Here is a 20224-nt window from a genome sequence, read left to right as displayed (position 1 = left end):
ACATATGAAGAAATGCTCAGCATCACTAATCATCAGAGAGATGCAAATTAAAACAACAATGAGGTATCACCTCGCACCTGTCAGAAGGGCCGCCATCAACAAATCATCAAACAAGTGTTGGCGGATATGTGGAGAAAAGGGGACTCTAATACACTGCTGGTGGGAATGCAGACTGGTGCAGCCGCTATGGAAAACAATATGGTGCTACCTCAAAAAATTAAAAATTGAACTGCTATTTGACCCAGTGATCCCACTGCTGGGAATATACCCTAAGAAGCCTGAAACACCAATCAGGAAGAATATATGTACCCCCATGTTCATAGCAGCACTATTTACAATAGCTAAGATCTGGAAACAGCCCAAGTGTCCAACAGTAGACGAATGGATAAAAAAGCTGTGGTACATATACACAATGGAGTACTATGCAGCGGTAAGAAAGAAAGATCTCTTATCCTTTGAGACGATATGGAGGGACCTGGAAAGTATTATCCTAAGTGAAAGAAGCCAAGCAGAAAAAAACAAATACCACATGATCTCACTTATATACGGAATATAATGAACATAAGTCTGAGGAATATAGTAGACCCAGAAGCATGGAAGTAGGGCACAGGCTGCCATCCCTCAGAAGAGGGGATGGGGGGGTGGGGGGGGGTGGGAAGAGATAAACCACAGAACTTATATGCATGTATGCATGACCAATGGACATGGACAACTAAGCCGGGGACGGGGTGGAGGTGGGGTGGGGTGGGGGGTGCCAATGGGGTAAAAAGGTAAAATATCTGTAACAAAAAAATAAATAAAAATTCACACACAAAAAAAACCTGTCAGGTCAACAAAAACAAGGAGTCTTGGGAGCTGTCACATGACTACAAAATGTAATATGATGTCATGGGTGGGATCCTGAAACAGAAAAAGGATACTAGGTAATAAATAAAGAAATCTAATGTTCCACTACTGGCTCATCAATTATAACAAATGTACCATCCTAATGTAAGATGTTAATTAGGGAGAACTGAGTGTGGGGTATGAAGAAACTCTAAATATATTCTCACTTTTTCTATAAATCACAAACTTCTAAAAAATTAGTTTATTTTTAAAACTGCTTAAGTACTTTTCAAAACAAGCCAGCGTGCCTGGCCGGTGTCGGTGTGGCTCAGCGGTTGAATGTCGACCCATACACCAAGAGGTTGCTGGTTTGATTCCTGGTCAGGGCACATGCCCAGGTTGTGGGCCCAATCTCTAGTAGGGGGCATGCAGGAGACGGCCAATCGATGTTCTCCCTCATCGATGTTTCTATTTCTCCTTCTCCCTTCCTTTCTCTCTGAAACCAATAAAGAAAAAAAAAACTTAAAAAAAAAAAAAAGAAAGAAAACGAGCCACCAGCCCTGGCCAGTCTGGCTCAGCGGTTAGAGCATCTGCCCGTGACCCAGAGTCCCGGATTTGGTTCCCGCTGCGGGTATGTACCTCCCTTGCAGTTTGTCCCCGGCTGTGGCTGCGGTCATGTGGGTGGCAGCCACTCGATGTATCTCTCTCACGTCAGTGTTTCTCTCTCTCTCTTCCTTCCTCTCTCCCTCCCACTCTATCTGAAGATAAATGCAAAAAAAAAATATCCTCAGGTGAGGATAAAAAAAAAATTAAAAACAAGCCACCAGTATGTTGGAAATTTCAGTCCCTTAAATGTGACTGCTTTACCTTCTTTCCACAGAAGTCTGATTGTTATGTTAACCTGTCTTGGTAGCAAAATATATTAAAATACTTGTGTTATGCTTGATAAGCTCAGGCACAATATATTCCTTTTGGAAACTAAAAGCTCATTAATACATTTTCCACATTGAAAATGAGTTGTTTTCAAAACATTTCCATTTAAGTCAAGTGTATGAAACTTGAAACACATTTTTCCCACAGAAATGTTATTACAAATAGTGGTTAAGTCCCAGGCCTGCCTAGTGAAGCTCATTAAATTCACTATAAGCAAAAAGACATTTGCGATGAAAATAGTATAACACTACATCATGAAAAAAAGAAAACTTGTCTTTTAAATTCAAAGGATACATTTAAATATACAATTTAAATTTACTCGAGTTGATTCCATCACCCACAGTAAGCTAGTGGCTCACTTTGGGCCTCTGCATGTAACCTTAAACACTACAATTGTGGAAATGGAGAACGGAAGGCCTTAAACTGGGATGGGTGGGAGATGGAGAGACCCAATGCAGTCTGGGAAGGCAGTGTGTTGTTTTAACCCAGGTTGGGGGTGGGAGGGTTTCTACTGTGATTTCCAGGAATACAATGAAACTGGTACCCGACAGGATGGAAGGAGAAAAAAAAGGGACATGGCTTCTCACAATCCTAATCAGTAATCAGTAATGTGCTACTACCAGAGATTGGGTAACAGGATATGTCTGCTGGAAGTTGGTAAGCCTGGATGAGCAGCTGGTGGGATCTAAGTCCACAGGTGGGCAGCAGCAGACCTTGGACTTGAGCTCCTCACAGCAGTGTGCTACTTTAGCAGAGGACAAAGAAAGAAAGTGGGTTTACATAGGAGACCTCTGGAAATGCTGACGGGGTGTGAAAAGGACATACATTTCCAACGTAAAGAATCAGAAGAGGAGCCTGGCCGGTGCGGCTCAGTGGTGGAGCATCGACCCAAGCACCAAGAAGTCGCCGGTTTGATTCCCAGTCAGGGCACATGCCCAGGTTGTGGGCCCAATCCTCAGTAGGGGGCATGCAGGAAGCGGCCAGTCAATGTTCTCTCTCATTGATGTTTCTATCTCTCTCCCTCTCAAACCAATAAATAAAAAGTAAGAGGTAGAAATGAAGTTTCTTATAGTGGTACCAACCAAAACGTTAAACCCAGCTGGAGTCACCATTTCTAAAGCACAGTGAGGCCTACATTTGATGTATTTCAGGTTTGTCTATCCTGGTTTGAGGGGGTACTTTACACATAATTTTGTTTCATAAACACTACACATTTGTTAAATTAAAAGAAACAAGAAAACATTATCACTAAAAAACTATAAGAGCTTTTCAAAAGCATATTTTAAAACAAGTATTATTTAAAAATCATGTATTTCCAAGTATTTTTTAAAACCATATTACAACCCTGGCTAGTGTAACTCAGTTGGTTGGGCATCATCCCATGCACTGAAAGGTTGCTGGTTCGATCCCTGGTAGGGGGTATGCAGGAGGAAGTCGATCCACACCCCTCTCTCATGTCTATGTTTCTCTCTCACTCTCCTTCTCCCTTTCTCTCTCTCTAAAAATCAATCTTTTTAATGTTTTTTCTTTATTGACTTTAGAGAGAGAGGGAGAGGGAGAGAGAGATAGAAACATCAATGAGAGAGAACATTGACTGGCCGCCTCCTGCATGCCCCCCACTGGGGATCCGGCCCACAACCTGGGCTATGTCCTGACTGAGAATTGAACTGGCGACCTCTTGGTGCATAGGTCGACGCTCAACCACTGAGCCACACCGGCCAGGCTAAAATTCAATTTTTAAAAAATCTTAAAACCATAATACATGATGGTCTTAAAACAACAAGAAAAAATGTTTTAACTGTTCTTCGTCTCTCTATATATACCATCTCCACCAGTGCTTACAACCTGGTAGCCTTCCTTCCATGCCTTTATGAATTTTCCTTTAGGTGTTCGAATGTATGGATGCATTTTTACAAAATTTTATAAATCATAATAATATGATATCCTAGAGACAAATGTCATGACATTCCATTACATAGATATGCCAAATTCATTTAACCATTTCCTTACTGACAAGTATTCTTTGCTGTGTTTCCTTTATTTTGCTTTTTGCCACTGGAAATGCTACAATAAAAATCTTCATACATATATTTTGTGTTATCCAAGAAATCTCACCAGCTCATGATAAAAGTCTGTTTCTCGCTCACACTACCGTCCGATTCGTCAGGCTGCTCTGGCAGTCTGCCTCCAGCACTTCAGGGGGCCGCCTTACTATGGTCTGGCCATCTTCGCGTCCTTCACTGCCAGCAGCCGGCAGGGGACAGGGCTTAGATGACAAGGAATGGCTTGCGAGGAAGGCTGATGAGGCCTAAGATGCTTCTGCCCAAATTCCATTGGCTACACTCCAATTGTGTGATCCTAAACTAACTGCAAGGGAGGCTGGGAAATGCAGTCTTCCTATAGGCCCACACGGAGGTAATAGATGAGCATTTAGCTAATTTTGCCAAATATCTTTATATTGATGGCTTTATGCCAAAGGATATATTCCTGGACTGTGAAATTTATATGTGAAGAGTGTGTGTGTGTGTGTGTGTGTGTGTGTGTAATCAATTTGCAGAAAAGACCTTAAGTCCTAGTTCTGCCAGCAGAAGAAAACCACTCAGCACCATTCTGGCCCTTCTAAGTCTGCTCTCTGTGGGCACTAAAAACCTGGGAACTCAGTTGACTAAATTTGTGTCGACAGGGCCTGGCTTAATTTCCATGCACTGAGCGGCACGTGTTGAGAGGGCAGAACGGCAGTGCAGTGGCTTCAGGTGATGTGCTGCACTGTGCAGATTCCTGGCAGTCGCCTTCCCTGGAATTTTTGCACTACTGGATTTTCTAAAGCCAGCAATTGCTTATGACCTGTTCCCACAGTCTTTCCGACAGTTTAGTAAACATCTAATTTCTTGTATAAAATCCCTTCCTACTTGAAATATTTAAAGCAATTTGTTATCCAAACCAAGAACTAACTTATATATCAACCTAGCATTTGTCTTTTGTCTTTGTTTATGGCCCATTACTTTTCTATAAATAGTTTAAAATTTTTTATTTTTGAATAATTTGTTTTATATGATAGCTATGGGGTTGCTATCTCCTCAAGCCTTAGCTAACATAAATATTCTCTAAAACTTCTAGTTTTTATCTTTTCTACTTAAGTCATTAATCCATCTGGAATCTATTTTTACAAATATTGTGACTGCTAGTATCATTTATTAAACAATCATGTTTTCCCACCCAACTGAAATACCATCCTCGACAAAATGTCTTGATCTATTTCTAGGCCACCATCTATCCAAGTGACCTATTTGTTCATTCCTAAGCAGTGCTATATGTGTTGATTTTACTTCATAAAATATTTTAACAATTGGTTTATACGTTTAAATTCAACAAAGATCATGTAAAAGATTAACTTTACTAACAGGTTTTAAATAGAACTCGGAATAAAACTTATCTTTCTATCTCTGTGCATGTATTTGAACTTTCTATAAATATTAATAACAGAAACAATTGAAAACCTGGCTAATATAAGGAAACAATGGTCAACTGTAACCTGATTTCAAATGTTTAAGAAGAGTGACCTCGCTCTTCTCACTGATTGCTTTATAGTAATTGAATGTTATGATACCGAATTTATAAAGTAATGTCATCCTTTTCAATTATTCAGTTGTCTGATTTATTCATTTACTGATATGAAATTCACATACCACTGAGTTGCCCCTTTAAAGTGTTCAATGTGTTATCATCATAACTACCTAGTTAATATTAATAATAGGAAGAGAGCAAAGGGAAGCCAGACGGTGTAAGCATGGTCATCTGGGCAGCTTCACCAGGAAGCTACAGCTTCACACTCCCCAGGGAACCACGGGTCCATGCCCTGCAGATAACTGGGGGAAGGGATCAAACAAAGGGGGAGATGGGTGCATGTGCAGTGAAGTTGGGGTGAGGTAGGGTAGATGCTTGTCTGTCAGTCTAGCCTGAAAAAGAGATAATTGGCTAGGAGGGTGGAGCACTGCCAGCATGCAAATCTTGGAAGAGTAAAATCCCCAGAGTTCCCTCTCTCTTGTGCTCCTTATTCCCTCTCACTCTCATGCTCCATGACCTGCACGTTCCCAGCCTGTTCCCTCTCCATAGCCAGGTGGCCTTAGGCAGCCACATGGCCCATGGCAGCGCAGACCACAGACGCAGTGGAGTGCAGCTAGGAACACAAGCTTAGCTAGCCAGATACTGGACTGGACTTTAATATGGAGTAGCAACTCTGGGCAGTGGCCTTAATCTTGGCCTTGCTGAAGACGAGATTGGATTTTTTCCATGGTGGGAAGGATGGAGATGGGACCTTGGATGGGAACCCCCTTAAGTTTCCATGAAACCCCATCCTCCTGTGGGGCCCTCAGAAAATTATTTTCCTTGTGGTACCCAAAGAACTCCACTTCCACTGGTAACAAATTCAGTAACTTTTAGTACATTCACATTGATAAGTACATTGATCACCTCTTATCTAATTCCGATTGGTCTAATTTTTTATTATTTAAAAAAGTGGGAAAACAAAAGTGCAATTTTCTTTCAATAAATATCATCTGATCCTCATGCAATTATATTGCAGAAGGCGAAGTCCATGATTTTAAATGATGGTAGCAATTTACCAACCAAGTAATCAGTTCTCACACAGTTTCCATAATTGCAGCAATTTCCTTGAACTGTCTGTAGAAATTCTGGAGAGAAAGAAGAAAAATATTATTAATTTTGCTTTCAGAGGTAATTTAAGTGGTTCTTTTAATAATATCTGACCACCAGAGGTTACATAACATTAAGATTACATTTTAGTGTGATATTCTCAAATATTATTAAAGGCTATTCTAAGAAACAAGGAAGTATAATTTGGTACTACATGGAAAAATATTATTGCAGAGTTGGATAATAAGCATGTGGTGAAACTTTTCAAAAAGCATATAGGAAAGTTCTTTTGAGATCACACCAGAAATACTTATTAACTACCCAGCACCGCCCTAAAAAATGAAGATAAAAACAGAAAATGACAGGTTGGTTCCTAGGCTCAGATCACTTTAAAGTGAAAGACTGCATGTCAGGGGCTGTTTTGTTTAAGAGATACGTTCAGTTGCAGTAAGAGAGACTCTGACAGTGCCTTGAATGGTAGAAGCTTATTTTTCTTTCATTTAAAAATTGAGCTAGTCTTGATAGTTCTTCCATAGAAGTCTTCTTTTGTCAAATCTCAGATAAGACAGGGATCAAACAAATTGTCTTCCTTCTCCTCAACCTGCCAGGAAGCAGGGAGGCCAATTTAAAATTTAATCTCCGCAAAAATAATGTATATATTTACATTTCCCTTCTTTTTTGCTACTTAAGAATAGTTTTCTTTTAAACTTATCTTTATTGTTGTAAATATTACAGATGTTCCCCCCTTCTCCCCCATTGATCCCCCCTTCACCATACTATTGTCAGTGTCCATGGGTTATGCATATATGCATATAAATTCTTTGGTTTATCTCTTCCCGTTCTCCCCTCCCCACTTCCCTTTGAGGTTCATCAATCTGTCCCTTGCTTCTCCATCTCTAGATCTATTTTGTTCTTCAGTTTATTTTGTTCATTAAATTCAACATGTAAGTGAGATCACATGATACTTGTCTTTCTCTGATAGTCTTATTTCGCTTACCATAATACTTTCCAGGTGTTTTAATTTATATGTAAATTGATTATGGAATGAGGCAGAATTTAACTAGTTCTTTACAGAGTGAAGGAGCTGGGAAGAAACTGACCAAAGAATTGATATGCATATATGCATTACCTACGGACACAGATGATGAAGGCAGTGGGAGGGGGAGCGGGGGTGGAAGAAAGAAGCAGAGTGGAGGAAGTCAATGGGGAAAAGGGGGAGGAGCATCTATAATACTTTCAGCAATAAAGATAAAGATAAATTTAAATATATATGTGTATGTGTATACACACACACACACACACACACACATATACATACACTAATGGCCCTGGCCAGTGTGGTCCAATTGGTAGGGCATTGTCCCATGCACCAAAAGGTTGCCAGTTTGGTTCCCAGTAAGGGCACATGCCCTGGTTGCAAGCTGTTCAATGTTTTGCTCTCCCATTGATGTCTCTCTCTCTCTGTCCATCTCCCTTATTCTCTCTAAAAATCAATAAATACACACACACACACCATAAAATTTTCAGCTATAAAAAAGTTACAAATTAAAAGCTCAAAGAATGTTGCCAAAGTCTCAGTCCTGTTATGTGATTAACAGGCTCTGTTTGCCATGTAAAAACTAACTTTAAAAGAGTTGCCCCATTTGTGTGTTTTTTTCCTAGAAGAAAAAAGCATCCTGCAGGTGGAATCTGAGAGCATAAATGCTGCACAGCAAAATATGAATTAGCCCAGGATTCTGAATTATAAAAAGAATTAAAACCTATATTCTCATTCTCTTTTGAAATTGATTGTGTCTTTATATTCAGTTGAAGACTACTCACATATCACAATATGCTATATTTATTTCCTTTTTAATGAAGTCCTAATTCTTTTCAAAACACTAATTAGCATTAGTAATGTTGAATCTGTGACCATTATTTTTGGTTCTAAAGCAGAGATATCAGTTTTAAAAGAAAGAAACCAAAGAGGGAAAAAAACCTTAAAATGTAATTTGTAAAACAGAACTACCATATGATCCAGCAATCCCACTTCTGTTCCAAAGAAAATAAAATCACTATCTCAAAGAGATACCTGAACTCCTATGTTCATTGCAGCAGTATTCACAATAACCAACGTATGGAAATAACCTAAGTGCTGACAGATGAATGGATAAAGAACACGTGATATATAAACCCCAGCCAGCGAGGCTCAGTGGATTGAGCGTTGGCCCATGGACTGAGAAGTCCCGGTTCAATTCCTGGTCAGGAAACATGCTTGGGTTATAGGCTTGATCCCCAGTAGGGGGCGTGCAGGAGGCAACTGATCCATGTTTCTCTCTTACATGATGTTCTCTCTCTCTCTCCCTTCCTCCCTAAGAAAATCAATAAAAATATATTAAAATAATAATAATTTATCACATTCCCAAAGAAAACAAATTCATATCTTTTGTATTAATAAATATAAAGCCCATCAAAGTAATTGCAAATAAAAACAATTACTATTCTCCCTTCAGGAAGATTTTATACATCATTTTTAAGCAGCAAGTACAGAACAATGAGCAAAAACTGAATGAGTTAAATCACAAACCTGAAACTGTGGAATTGTCATTTCAAATGACTTGATCTTTATTTGGCCTGAATGATCTGCCACTTTCAGCATCACCGCAACATAAGGGTACTTCAGTGATCTGCAACTGTCTGAGCTCACAGCCATACCCAGTTTCCACTGAAAATCTACAAGCTGTAATGAAACAGTACAAAACAATACATTGGTAATAATATTGCTCTGAATGCAGACATTTATTTAATTTTACTGTTCTCACATTCAACTTTACCAATCATGGTAAAAAAAAAAATCTTTATTTTAATATTGCTGGGGGAACAGCAACCAAATGAAAATGGAGAGAGGCAATAAGGGATAGAAAGAGTTAGGAAACAATACTGTCATAATTACAAAAGGAAAAAAACAAAAACAAAAGTCTCCACCAGACGTGTAATGGAAGTAGAAGATATGGCAGTACTGGTTTTCCTTTCATTTTGCTCTTGCACTTAAGGGGACTCCAAATGCTTTAGATTGTCTCTTACTTCTTTCCTGTTATGTATGCCTTCCCCCATTCTACAACCTGAAGGTCCTAAAATGGAAGATGAGTTATATACCATCTTCACATTTGATTGAGGCACACATGGGAACCAATCCAGTTTCTTCACCACAGTCCTGGACATGAACCTTCATTAGCATAAATACTGGGTGATAGGTGGTTTTAGATTGTATCACAGTTGGTGATAGACAACTTCTAGGTGATGAGCTATGCAGTTCACATGTATTAAATGCCTCACTGAATCATCATAACATTATAGGCTGTTATTTCCATTTTGCAGGTGACACAACTGAATTTCAGAGAGCTTAGATAATGTGCACAAGGTCACATATTTCTAAAATCAGAACTGAAATCAAAGTCTGTTTGACTCCAAAGATTACATGCTTATTGACTACTGGCTGGCTCAATACTTTTTAGCTAATTCCTGTCAATGATTGTTCAATGTCGGTACGGCATAAAACAAGGTTGGCTAAATGCAGCTCTTAATACTGACTCTAGACCATGAGTGGAGGAATTAGCACTCAGAAAAAACATTTGTCTACTGACTGACACCTTTTGCTACCCAATTAATGCTGACTGTATAAAAGCTTTGCTTGTTAACAAATTTCCTTTTATACAAGGTGGGATTGGTATGAGGGTGAGGACCAAATTTTCCTCCTGTCTCAGACTGGCCTTGGACCAATCAGCTGGAGCATTAAGATCAGGCAGGTGCTGACAAAAGGTTAATGTATTTAATAAGTAAAAAGACTGTATAGGTACATGTTTTAAAAATTGATTTTAGAGAGAGAGGAAGAGAGAAAAACATCCATTGGCTGTCTCCTGTCTGCCCCCTACTGGGGATAGGGCCCAAAACCCAGGCATGTGCCTTGACTAGAAATTGAACCAATGACCTTATGGTGCATGGGACAACTGCTCAACCAGCACAGCCTCATTGGCCAGGGCTATAGGTACATTTTAAATAAAATAATCCCACCCCAAAATAAAGAAAGGATAGATACATAACAAAAGAACTACAAACGAATAAACATATAAAAAGGAAACAGCAATTTTAAAAGGAAATGCAATTTTATTTTTTTTATCCTCACCCGAGGATATTTTTCCATTTTTTGTACAGATAGAGTGGGAGGGAGAGAGAGGAAGGAGAGAGAGAGAGAAACATCGACGTGAAGGGACACATCGAGTGGCTGCCACCCGCACGACCAACCAGGGCCAGGGACAAACTGCAACCGAAGTACATGCCCTTAGCGGGAACCGAACCCGGGTCTCTCCGGACCGCAGGCCGACACTCTAACCGCTGAGCCAAACTGGCCAGGGCAGGAAATGCAATTTTAAACCACAATGAAATACCACTGCACACCTACCAAAAGGGCAAAATTTTAAGTCTGACAATTCTAAGTATTAGGAAAAAAGGATGTGTCATATGCTGTTGATGGGAGTCTAAATTAGGCCAATTTTCTGGAAAACTGGCTTTACCTAGACAAGCTGAAGTTATACACACCCTGTGATCCAGTGGTTCAACTATGAATATAACCTAGAAAAACGCGTGCATATGTACACAGGATACATTTACCAGAATGTTCCTAGTAAGCTTTAATAATAGCCCTAAACTGTGAATAACCCAAACATCATCAGTAATAGAGTGGACAAATGAAATTCTGTACAGCAATAAAAATGAATGAACTTAGCTACACTTAACACTAAAAAAAAAAAAAATGCCAAAAGAAACAAGTCAAAAAGTTATGTCACTGAAGAGTTACATTCCATTTGCTCTCTGCATTCCCGGGAAACCACCCATAAAAAAAATAAAAATAAAAAAGTTATGTGATTCCATTCACTTAAACTTGAGAAACAGGAAATATAATAGTTTAAGGATGCATAAATAGATGGCAAAGCTATAAGGAGAAGCAAGAATATGATTATCACAAAAGGACAGGAAGGAAGGAAGAGGTTTGATTGGGGAGGGGCATATGCTAGGTACTGGTAATGCTCCATTTACTGAGTTTTTATTGTGGTTACACAAATATTCAATTTTAAATTACTCTCCTTTTTTGTAACTGTATGAGATGAAGGTTAACTATATTTACTGTGGTAATCATCATTTCACAACGTATGTTATGTCGAGTCATTATGTGGTATGCCTTAAACTTATACAGTGTTCTATGTCAATTATATCACAATAAAGCTGGAAAAATTAAAATAACTCATTAGTGTGTCCATATGTTTTGTATATGTTATTTTACGCATATAGTGGGGTGGGGATGTAAGTCAGTGATTCCTCGTTGAAAAGAAAACGTTATTGTAGGCGTGGGTGGTCAAGGGAAAGCGTTACAGAAGGGAGAACTTTAAACTCAGGTTTGAAGAGTAAATACAACTAAAATTGAGTGAAAAATGTGGCTTATTTATATATTCCATAAATATACACCTGCCAAAGAATAAATGCTTAATAAATATTAAGCTGAACCAACCAGAGATAAAAAATAAGATCTGATTAAGGGATAGCACATTTATCTGTCTTAAAGGGGAAGGCTCTTGTCAGGAAGTTTGGAAAGTAAAGTTGAAAAAAGTGATCAAGAGGCCAATAATTCTTTGCAAATTGTATGTTTTCAGGTTTCCAAAATTCTCTCAGATATTCTATCTTGTGAAAAACAACATATCACATAAGTCATTTAAACTTTTCCTGTAGGCAATAAGGACTCAGAGAATGACAGAAAAGTAGTGTATTGATTAAAAATGGAGGCAGCAGAACACAATAATCCAGGTTTAAAGTTTTAAGTGCCTGAAAGAAGGTGGTGGCAGGCAGGACTGAGTTGAACCTGTAAAGAATGAATCATTAGGTACTGATGATTGTTTACATAGTTATGGGAGGTATCAAAGACAACTATAAAAATTTGAGCCCAGATGACTGGGAGAATTTTGATATCATGTATCAGTCAGGACTTTATATATTTTAAGTCCAAAGGTATTACCAAAAAGTGAGAAGGAATGTCTAAATAGGAATGTTCAATAAGTGACTAGAAATCCAAGAACACAATTCAAGGGAGTTCATGATTACAGACAAAATTTGTATCAGTTCAAAGGTGATGTCCAAAAATTTAACTGGACACTTACTTATTTTTTTTAAATATGTTTTTATTGATTTTTTGAAAGGGAGAGAAACATTGATGTGAGAGAGAAACATTGATCGGCTGCTCATCCCCCACTGGGGATCGAGCCTGCAACTCAGAAATATTTCCTGACCAGGAATTGAACCAGGGACAACACTCAGTCCACTGAGACACACCTGTTGGGCTAACTGGGCACTCTTTAAACTTATTCAGTGTGTACAACTCCCTGAAGCAAGAAATTCCATTTTTACTGTCCACAGTAAAACGTTGCTTATGTCACTTTCAAAGTCTGAAATAAAACTCTGAATTATCTAGATTTCAAGGAGAAAAGCAATTAAGGAGCACAATGCTGAAATCCACTGACCATTACAAAGGTAAAATTGGCAAGTGAGGAAATAGGGAGAGCTGCCATGCAGACACTTACTGGGCAAAGTTAGTATTCCTGGGTTAAAGAAAGCTGGAATTAGGTTTATGAGATGAGAATTTCCAAAATTCTAAACTGAACATTTAAATGCAAATTAAAAGCAAACCTTCTAATAAATGCAGTTTAGCTTTAAATAGGAATCAACTGCAAAGATCTTTAAAAGAATAAAAAAAATAGAGCCCACTTATCACTAAGAATGAAGTAATGTAGCCTCAACATTCTTATAGAATGAAGAAAATAATTTACAAGGAAAAGTTAGTAGTGAAAAAAATATAAAAGCATCCAGTAGTAAAATGAATACACAGAAAAAAAAAAAATCAGAAAGCAAATGTATTTTAAAATGTGAACTAAGAAATTAGCTGTAGTCAGTTGCACTAAAAATTAATTGATATGGTAGCTGAAGTTATTAGGAATATAAAAACATCACTATAAACACTGCCTATAAAGATAAACTTCATAAAGAGCATTTCAGTTTAAATCTCATTTTTATTTTTCAAAACACAACATGGGAGAAAATTAGAAAAATAATGATACATAACTCCATCCTAAAAATGATTTTCTTATTCCTGTGCCCCATTTCAAGTCTTTATCTCTATGTGGTTTTTATAGCTAGAGTCACAAAATACACACTTTCATGTTCTCTCCTTTAAAAAAATTTTTTTAATTGATTTTTAGAGAGCAAAAACTATCAATACCCTGATTGGAAATCGAACCAGCAACCTTGCAGTGCACAGAACGATGCCCAACAGAGCCACACTGGCCATGGCTGTCCTTTTTAAATCAAAGTTTTCAAATGGAAAGAATGTTAAGTGTTTTGCACACATTCATCTCTCTCAAAAGCGCTATGAGGAAAAGACTGATTAAACAACTCATCCAGGGACAGAAAACTAGTAGAGCTGGTATTCCAATACAAATTTGTCTGATTCCATGCTCCACACATTTTTTATTCTACCTAGCTGCAACATGATTATTATTTGGAATTAAACTAAGTTTCAGTAGGTCAAGTAAGTAGATAGGTCTGGAATGGGACAAGAATGTTTAGCATCTTCTGCATGTTAGACCTGAGCTGTCCAATACAGTAGCCACTAGCCAAATGTGACTATTTAAATTAATTAAAAACAAATAGAAAAAAATTCAGTTCCTCAGTTGCACTAGCTACATATCAAGTGCTCAACTGTCATATGTGGCTAGTGCTACCACACTGGACAGTGCTAACAAAGAACATTTCCATCATTGCAGAAAGTTCTATTGGACAGTACTATGCTACACCTGTGTTTATATGTGGAAATTGAATAAGGCATGAAATTATTAGCAAATTTCTGCTTAGAATTCATATTAGCTCTCACTCAAGTAAACATCTGCAGTTACCAACCTTCTTATCTTGTTTAATGGCACCTTCCTCCATATTTTGCTTTATTTTCCTAATAGCACTTATCATTATCTGAAATTACCATGTTTACTTATTAACTGTCTCCCGAAGGAAATGCAACCTTCAAGAGAGTAGGAGCATTATTGACCTAGTTTAGTACTGAATCTATTGAACAATACCTGGTACAAAGTGGATGTTCCAAAAAGTATTTATTGAATTACTATGTTTAGAAGTTCTGTTAACTGGTCTCTAAAGATAGCTTCTAAAAATTAGTATATGTACATGTTGCTCCTCACCTCAAGAAATGGAGCTTATTTTCCCTAATCTGAGCTGTTCTTGTGATTGCTTTGACTGGAGGAATATGGCAGAAGAGGCTTTCTGGAACCCTTGAGTACAGGCCTTAGAAGAAGCGGAGGTGTCTGTGTCCTTCTTCATGGAATGCTGGCTCTGGGACTCTCCCTCCTGGAACCCTGCCACCGTGATAAGGACAGGAACGTGAAGGAGAACCAAATCACTCCAATTATCAGCTCCACCTGAGCTCTCAGCCAAAGTCATCACTGACCCCTCTTGATTTCCAGCCCAATTAGACTTCTAGAGGACTAAAGCTTTAGCTGAAATGATACGGAGTAGAAACTACCACCCAGCTAAGCCTAAATTAACCCAGAGTCACAAGAGACAATTAAATAGTTGTTTCAAACCACAAAGTTTTGGGTAGTTTGTTATGCAGCAATAGGTAACTAAAGGAGAGCAAATATAGGTAGCAGAAAATAACTTTATCAATAAGCTTAATATGATATATGGCATCAAAAATGTATTCTCATAACTATATAATCTGAACTATATTAGTATAGGAATTTTAGCAAATACAAATAACCACAAAATATTCAGGTAGCCAGTTAACTCTGAGATATTAATACAGTAAAAATACAGAAAAATAAAGTCTTTCCCATTAAACACATCCACTACTAGTAAGTTCATAATGTAACTACCCAGCAACACCGAACGTATATCATCTTCCCTCAAAAACGTTTTTCATCCTCATTTCATTTCTACAGATGACCCCCATTTTCCTAGTGATTTACATCTGAACTTTGGTCAACTCTGATTTTTCTCTCTCCTTTACTCAAAACATGTATGAATTGCTAGATACTCAAGATTTTATTTCGGCCAATGCCACTGAGATTTACTCCTTTCTTCCCAATCTTACTGCTACAAACCTACTCAAAGCCTGTTTTTAAAATCTTGCCTTGAATTTTAATGCAGTCTCCTAATTAGTTTCTTGTCTATAGTCTTTCTCGACTCCAATCCAGAGTATAGACTCTAAACACTGCTTATAAATTAACAAAATCTCATGTAACAGGTCCAAACCTGTAAAGTCTGCTGCCTCAAGAGCTAGTTACCAACCATTTACCTAGCACTAAAGTCATGTCACAGCAGTACCGGAGAGTTTTCCCACTTATCCTCAAACTGGGCAGCATTCCTTCTTTAAATTAACTTTCGATCTTTACAGCCTTGCTCATGCTGTTCATTCCTCTGGGCATAAAACTCTCAAACATTTTCTTAAATTCAGCACTCCTTCCAAATTCTACCAGCTCTGTGAAGTCCTTCCTGGTTTACTCAACCTTCCTATGAACACTCTATGTCATGTCGTACACCCTAGCACTTAAAACATTCTTTGTATACTAGTCATCTGTAAATTTGTTTCCTCCATCCACTAGATTGTAAATGCCTTGAGGGCAAAGGACACCAGTTCGATTGACGATCTGGGCACATGCTCAGGTTTTGGGTTCTGGCCCATCAGGGTGCATGCAGGAAAAAGCCAACTGTTGTTTTTCTCTTTTCCTTCCTCTCTCTAAAATCAATAAAAACATATTAAAAAACCAAAACATTTCATTTATACCATAAAACTGGCAAAAATGAAAGAAACAAAAGGTGGCAATAGGAACAATTATTCATCAATGAAGAGTTCTAATTAGACGCCTATATAAGAAAGTCACAAATCATTTCAAAAATAATTCTAAATATCAGAATGTGAAGTAATAATCTTAGACCTCTGGTGCTTGGCAATATAGCAGCATGGCTTGTTAAATTTAACAAGCCCAGATTCTAAAATCAGACAGACCTGTGTTTAAATCTCAGCTCTGTAATTTTCTTCATAAAGGTTTTAAACATCTTTTGTTAGATTTATTACAAGGTACTTTTTACTTTTTTTAATGTTGCAAACATCTTTAAAAAAGATTTTTTTTATTGATTTCAGAGAGAGAGAGAGAAACATCGATCAGTTGTTTCCCGTATGCGCCTGAACTGGGATTGAACCGCACTCTGGGTATGTGTCCTGACTGGAAATCAAACCCACTACCTTTTGGTGTACACTCCAACCAAATGAACTACACCAGCCAGGGCTGAAAATATTATCTTTTAAAAAATCGTATACCAATTCTGTGTCTGAATACAGGAAAGCAATTGAATCACCTTGCTAAACTCTCCTACTAATTCTAATATTGTTTGTAAATTACCTTGGCTTTTCCTATGTGAACAATCATGTAACTTGTGAATGACGGAAGGATGAATAGTGGGCTAAAGAACCAGCCCCAAAAGCTGTCCACATTCCAGTTCCTGAAACTTGTGAATATGTTATCTTACATGACAAAAAAGACTTTGTAGATATGACTAAATTAAGAATCTTGAGGTGAGGAGTTTCCTGGATTTTCCATGTTGGCCCAATGTAGTCACAAAATCCTTATAACGGGGAGAGAGGAGGGTCCGAGTCAGTCAAGGTAATGTGACGATGGTAGCAGAAAGCGAAATGATAACAGAGGCAGAAGCTGGAATGATGTGCTTTGAAGATGGAGGCAGAACTCACACGCTAAGGAATGTGAGCAGCCTCTAGAAGCTGGAAAAGACAAGAAAACAGATTCTCCCCAAGAGCCTTGAGAAGGAACACAGCCCTGCCAACACCTTTTTAGTCCTACAATACTAATTGTGGACTTCTGACCTCCAGAACTGTAAGATAATAAATGTGTGTTGTTTTAAACAACAGCACAATAAAAAGGTTTAATTTTTAAAACCCTATAATCAAGTATAACTCACTTTCATGATATCTTACTCAATTATACATGATTTCGTGTAAGTGAATGGATAAAATGATTTATGAAAGACTGACTCAAAGTGCACTAACTCAGAAACTCTGAGCAAAGCCTATCTCTCTGAGTTCCCCCTACCTCCCAGGAACCCTCTAAAACAACAAAGCATGCTCAACTGGAGATAGATGACAAAAGCAGTCAAGGGGCATCTCTCAGCCTCTTGTATTCTCATTCTTTCTTATCTCAGCCCTTCCTTATAGTCTTTTGTATGGACCTGGGTGACTTGTGACCTAAAATACTATAGTTTTAGTACTCTTCTTCTGGGAAGTGTGTTATAAGTTATTTGTCTAAAAAAAACACACTTGGAACAAATAAAAAGGATTAACATATACCAAAAAACTCTAATTCTCATTGTTAGTATACATACATACACACACACACACACACACACACACACTGGCAGATTGACTGGTTTTTAAGACCAAGAATATTTTTATGGTGTTATCTTTGTACATTTTAATTTCTTCCCTCTATCATTCTAAAATACTGTGCACCTAACTTCGAATAAATGGCACCTAATCAAGAACAATACTTGATCTACTCTTTCGGCCGGGGTGGGTGGGGAGGTTAAAATGCAATGTAGGGTAGGGGGACTAAAGTCACTGGCTCCCGGCCACAGGCCTGAGACTTGGAGGAGAGATGGGGGAGGTTGACAGCGGCATCGCCCCAGGCTTCCCAAGGCCGGAGGCAGGCCAGGTGCTGCAGCCCGCCCCTTCCCGGGCGGAGGCCGGCCGAGGACCGGGCGGAGCTGCCACTCACCTGGTTGGTGACCTGAAACGGAAGCAGAAACACAATTTAGGGAATGATCTTTCTTGCACCGGAAGCCCGCTTCCCCAGTTTCTTCTAGGACAGGACCTACCTTGTCCTTAGCGTCCAGGAGCGGCTCATCAGACCCCTCCATGGCAAGTGTCCAGAGTTCCCACCACCGGCTCAGCAGGATGCTCCGCGAGCCACCAACACTTCCGCTTCCCTATCCGGCCCTGGTGGCCTGGCGCACGCATTGGATGTGGGGGAGCATAAAGAAACACCTTTCTGTTCCTACCCACACTATCAATTAAATATCAGTTTTAAGAAGCCTCTCAGAAAACAGTTAGTTACGATAGGAATATGGTTCCTAATATTTAGAATGTACCCTGCCAGGGAAGGACTTATTCACTTTGAGATGCCGTCTCCCCCTACGAACGCTGTAGGCGTGGACTCTTCCTATGTCGGGCTCCCTCTGCGCCAGCGCGAACGTGTCGCGGCGCCAGGAATTGATCCCAATCAAAGGTGAAAGCGGCTGGAAAGCCACACCCCTTTCCCCGTAGAAGTTCGTCTTGCGTGGGAGAAACCTGTGGGAACTAGAGTTACATAACGCGCTGTCGTCACTGGGACCATTTCACCCGCCTCGCTGGTGGTGGGGTGGGGGTCCTCTCCATCCCCGCTGCGCTCCCGCCCCAGCCTGACTGCCGCTGTCGCTTCCCGGCTGGCCTTCCACGTCCCTCCTGCGCATCCCAGCTGCATTCCACAGAGTACCCGAAGAGATCCCCCCCCCCAACTTTTTATTCTCAAAAAGGTGACTGGCCCTGGCCAGTTTGGCTCGCGGTTAGAGCGTGGGCCTGCGGTCCAGAGAGTCCCGGTTTGTCCCGCTAAGGGCACGTAGCTGGGTTGCAGTTTGTCCCCGGCCCTGGTTGGGTCTTGGGGGAGGCAGTCACTCTATGTGTCTCTTTCACGTGCTGTTTCTCTCTCTCTCTTCCTCTCTTTCCCTCCCACTCTATCTGAACAAAAAATGGAATATTGTCCTCGGGTGAGGATAGAAACAAAAAAACTTGATTGTTTTTCAGAAAAGTTGCAAAAAATAGTTCAGTAAACATACATAGACACTTCCTCTAGATTCACCAACTTACCATTCTTACACATTTGCTTTAACGCTAGCTACATACACAGTAATGATGACGCACTATCCCTAAATATGCGAGCATGTATCTCCTAAGAACAAGGGCATTCTCCTAAAAAATCACAACTATCACACTCCGGAAATGTTAAACTGATAAAATACTATTATCTGACACTTGGGCAAATTCAAATTTCTTCAGTTGTCCCAACAATAGTCTTGAAAACTATTCCCTAGCCTATCCAATGGAATCTAATCAAGGCCCACCCAATTGGATTTGGCTATGGTGTTTCCTTAGATCTGCGTTCTCAACCTGTGGGTCGCGACCCCTTTGAGGGTAGAACGACCCTTTCACAGGGGTCACCTAAGACCATTGGAAAACACATATTTCTGATGGCGATTCATAACAGTAGCAAAATTACAGTTATGAAGTAGGAATGAAAATAATTTTATGTTTGGGGGTCACCACAACATGAGGAACTGTATTAAAGGGGCGCGGTATTAGGAAGGTTGACAACCACTGCCTTAGACTCTTCTAACCCAGGACAGTGCTAGTGAAATGGCAGGACTGCCTTGGTTCCTTGCCATGGCTCTGGGGGAGGAACAACTTTCAGGCTGTTGGCAAAACTCAGTTTTTTGCAGGTTGCCATTTCCTTGTTGGCTTTTGAATGGCGGTTCTCAGCTTCTAGAGGCCATCCACACTTCTTGTCTTGTAGCCCCTCTTCCTCCATCTTCAAAGCCAACAATGACAGGTCAAGTCCTTTTCACACTTTGAATCCCTCTTCCCTCCCATTCCGCATCATCGTTCTTTCACCACACTGCT

The 20224-nt window shown here is 39.4% G+C and overlaps 1 protein-coding gene across 5 annotated transcripts in view; it reads right to left on the bottom strand.

The window, feature by feature from the left end:
* Positions 1 to 18495, bottom strand: part of COMMD6 (COMM domain containing 6) — a 30820-nt gene extending 12325 nt beyond the window's left edge. For 2 of the 5 annotated variants that reach the window (XR_004958142.1, XM_036250407.1), the window contains exons 1-4: positions 18388 to 18495; positions 18288 to 18299; positions 8978 to 9130; positions 6385 to 6449 (exon numbers count right to left, since the gene is read on the bottom strand). Coding sequence is in view for 4 of the 5 variants with exons in the window: in XM_036250407.1 (XP_036106300.1) it covers positions 6399 to 6449; positions 8978 to 9130; positions 18288 to 18299; positions 18388 to 18429 (258 nt within the window). In the remaining variant the exon portion in view is untranslated. Of the gene's footprint in view, positions 1 to 5999; positions 6450 to 8977; positions 9131 to 14681; positions 14856 to 16901; positions 17419 to 18287; positions 18300 to 18387 lie in introns of those variants that run through there. The other 3 variants (XM_036250408.1, XM_036250409.1, XM_036250406.1) reach the window with 3 other exon arrangements.
* Between the last annotated feature and the right edge of the window lie 1729 nt (positions 18496 to 20224).

Source organism: Molossus molossus, unplaced genomic scaffold (genome assembly GCF_014108415.1).
Source record: "Molossus molossus isolate mMolMol1 unplaced genomic scaffold, mMolMol1.p scaffold_m16_p_9, whole genome shotgun sequence".
Lineage (NCBI taxonomy): Eukaryota > Metazoa > Chordata > Mammalia > Chiroptera > Molossidae > Molossus > Molossus molossus.
The sequence above is the reverse complement of the archived record's forward strand: the minus strand, read 5'-3'. Positions and strand labels throughout refer to the sequence as shown.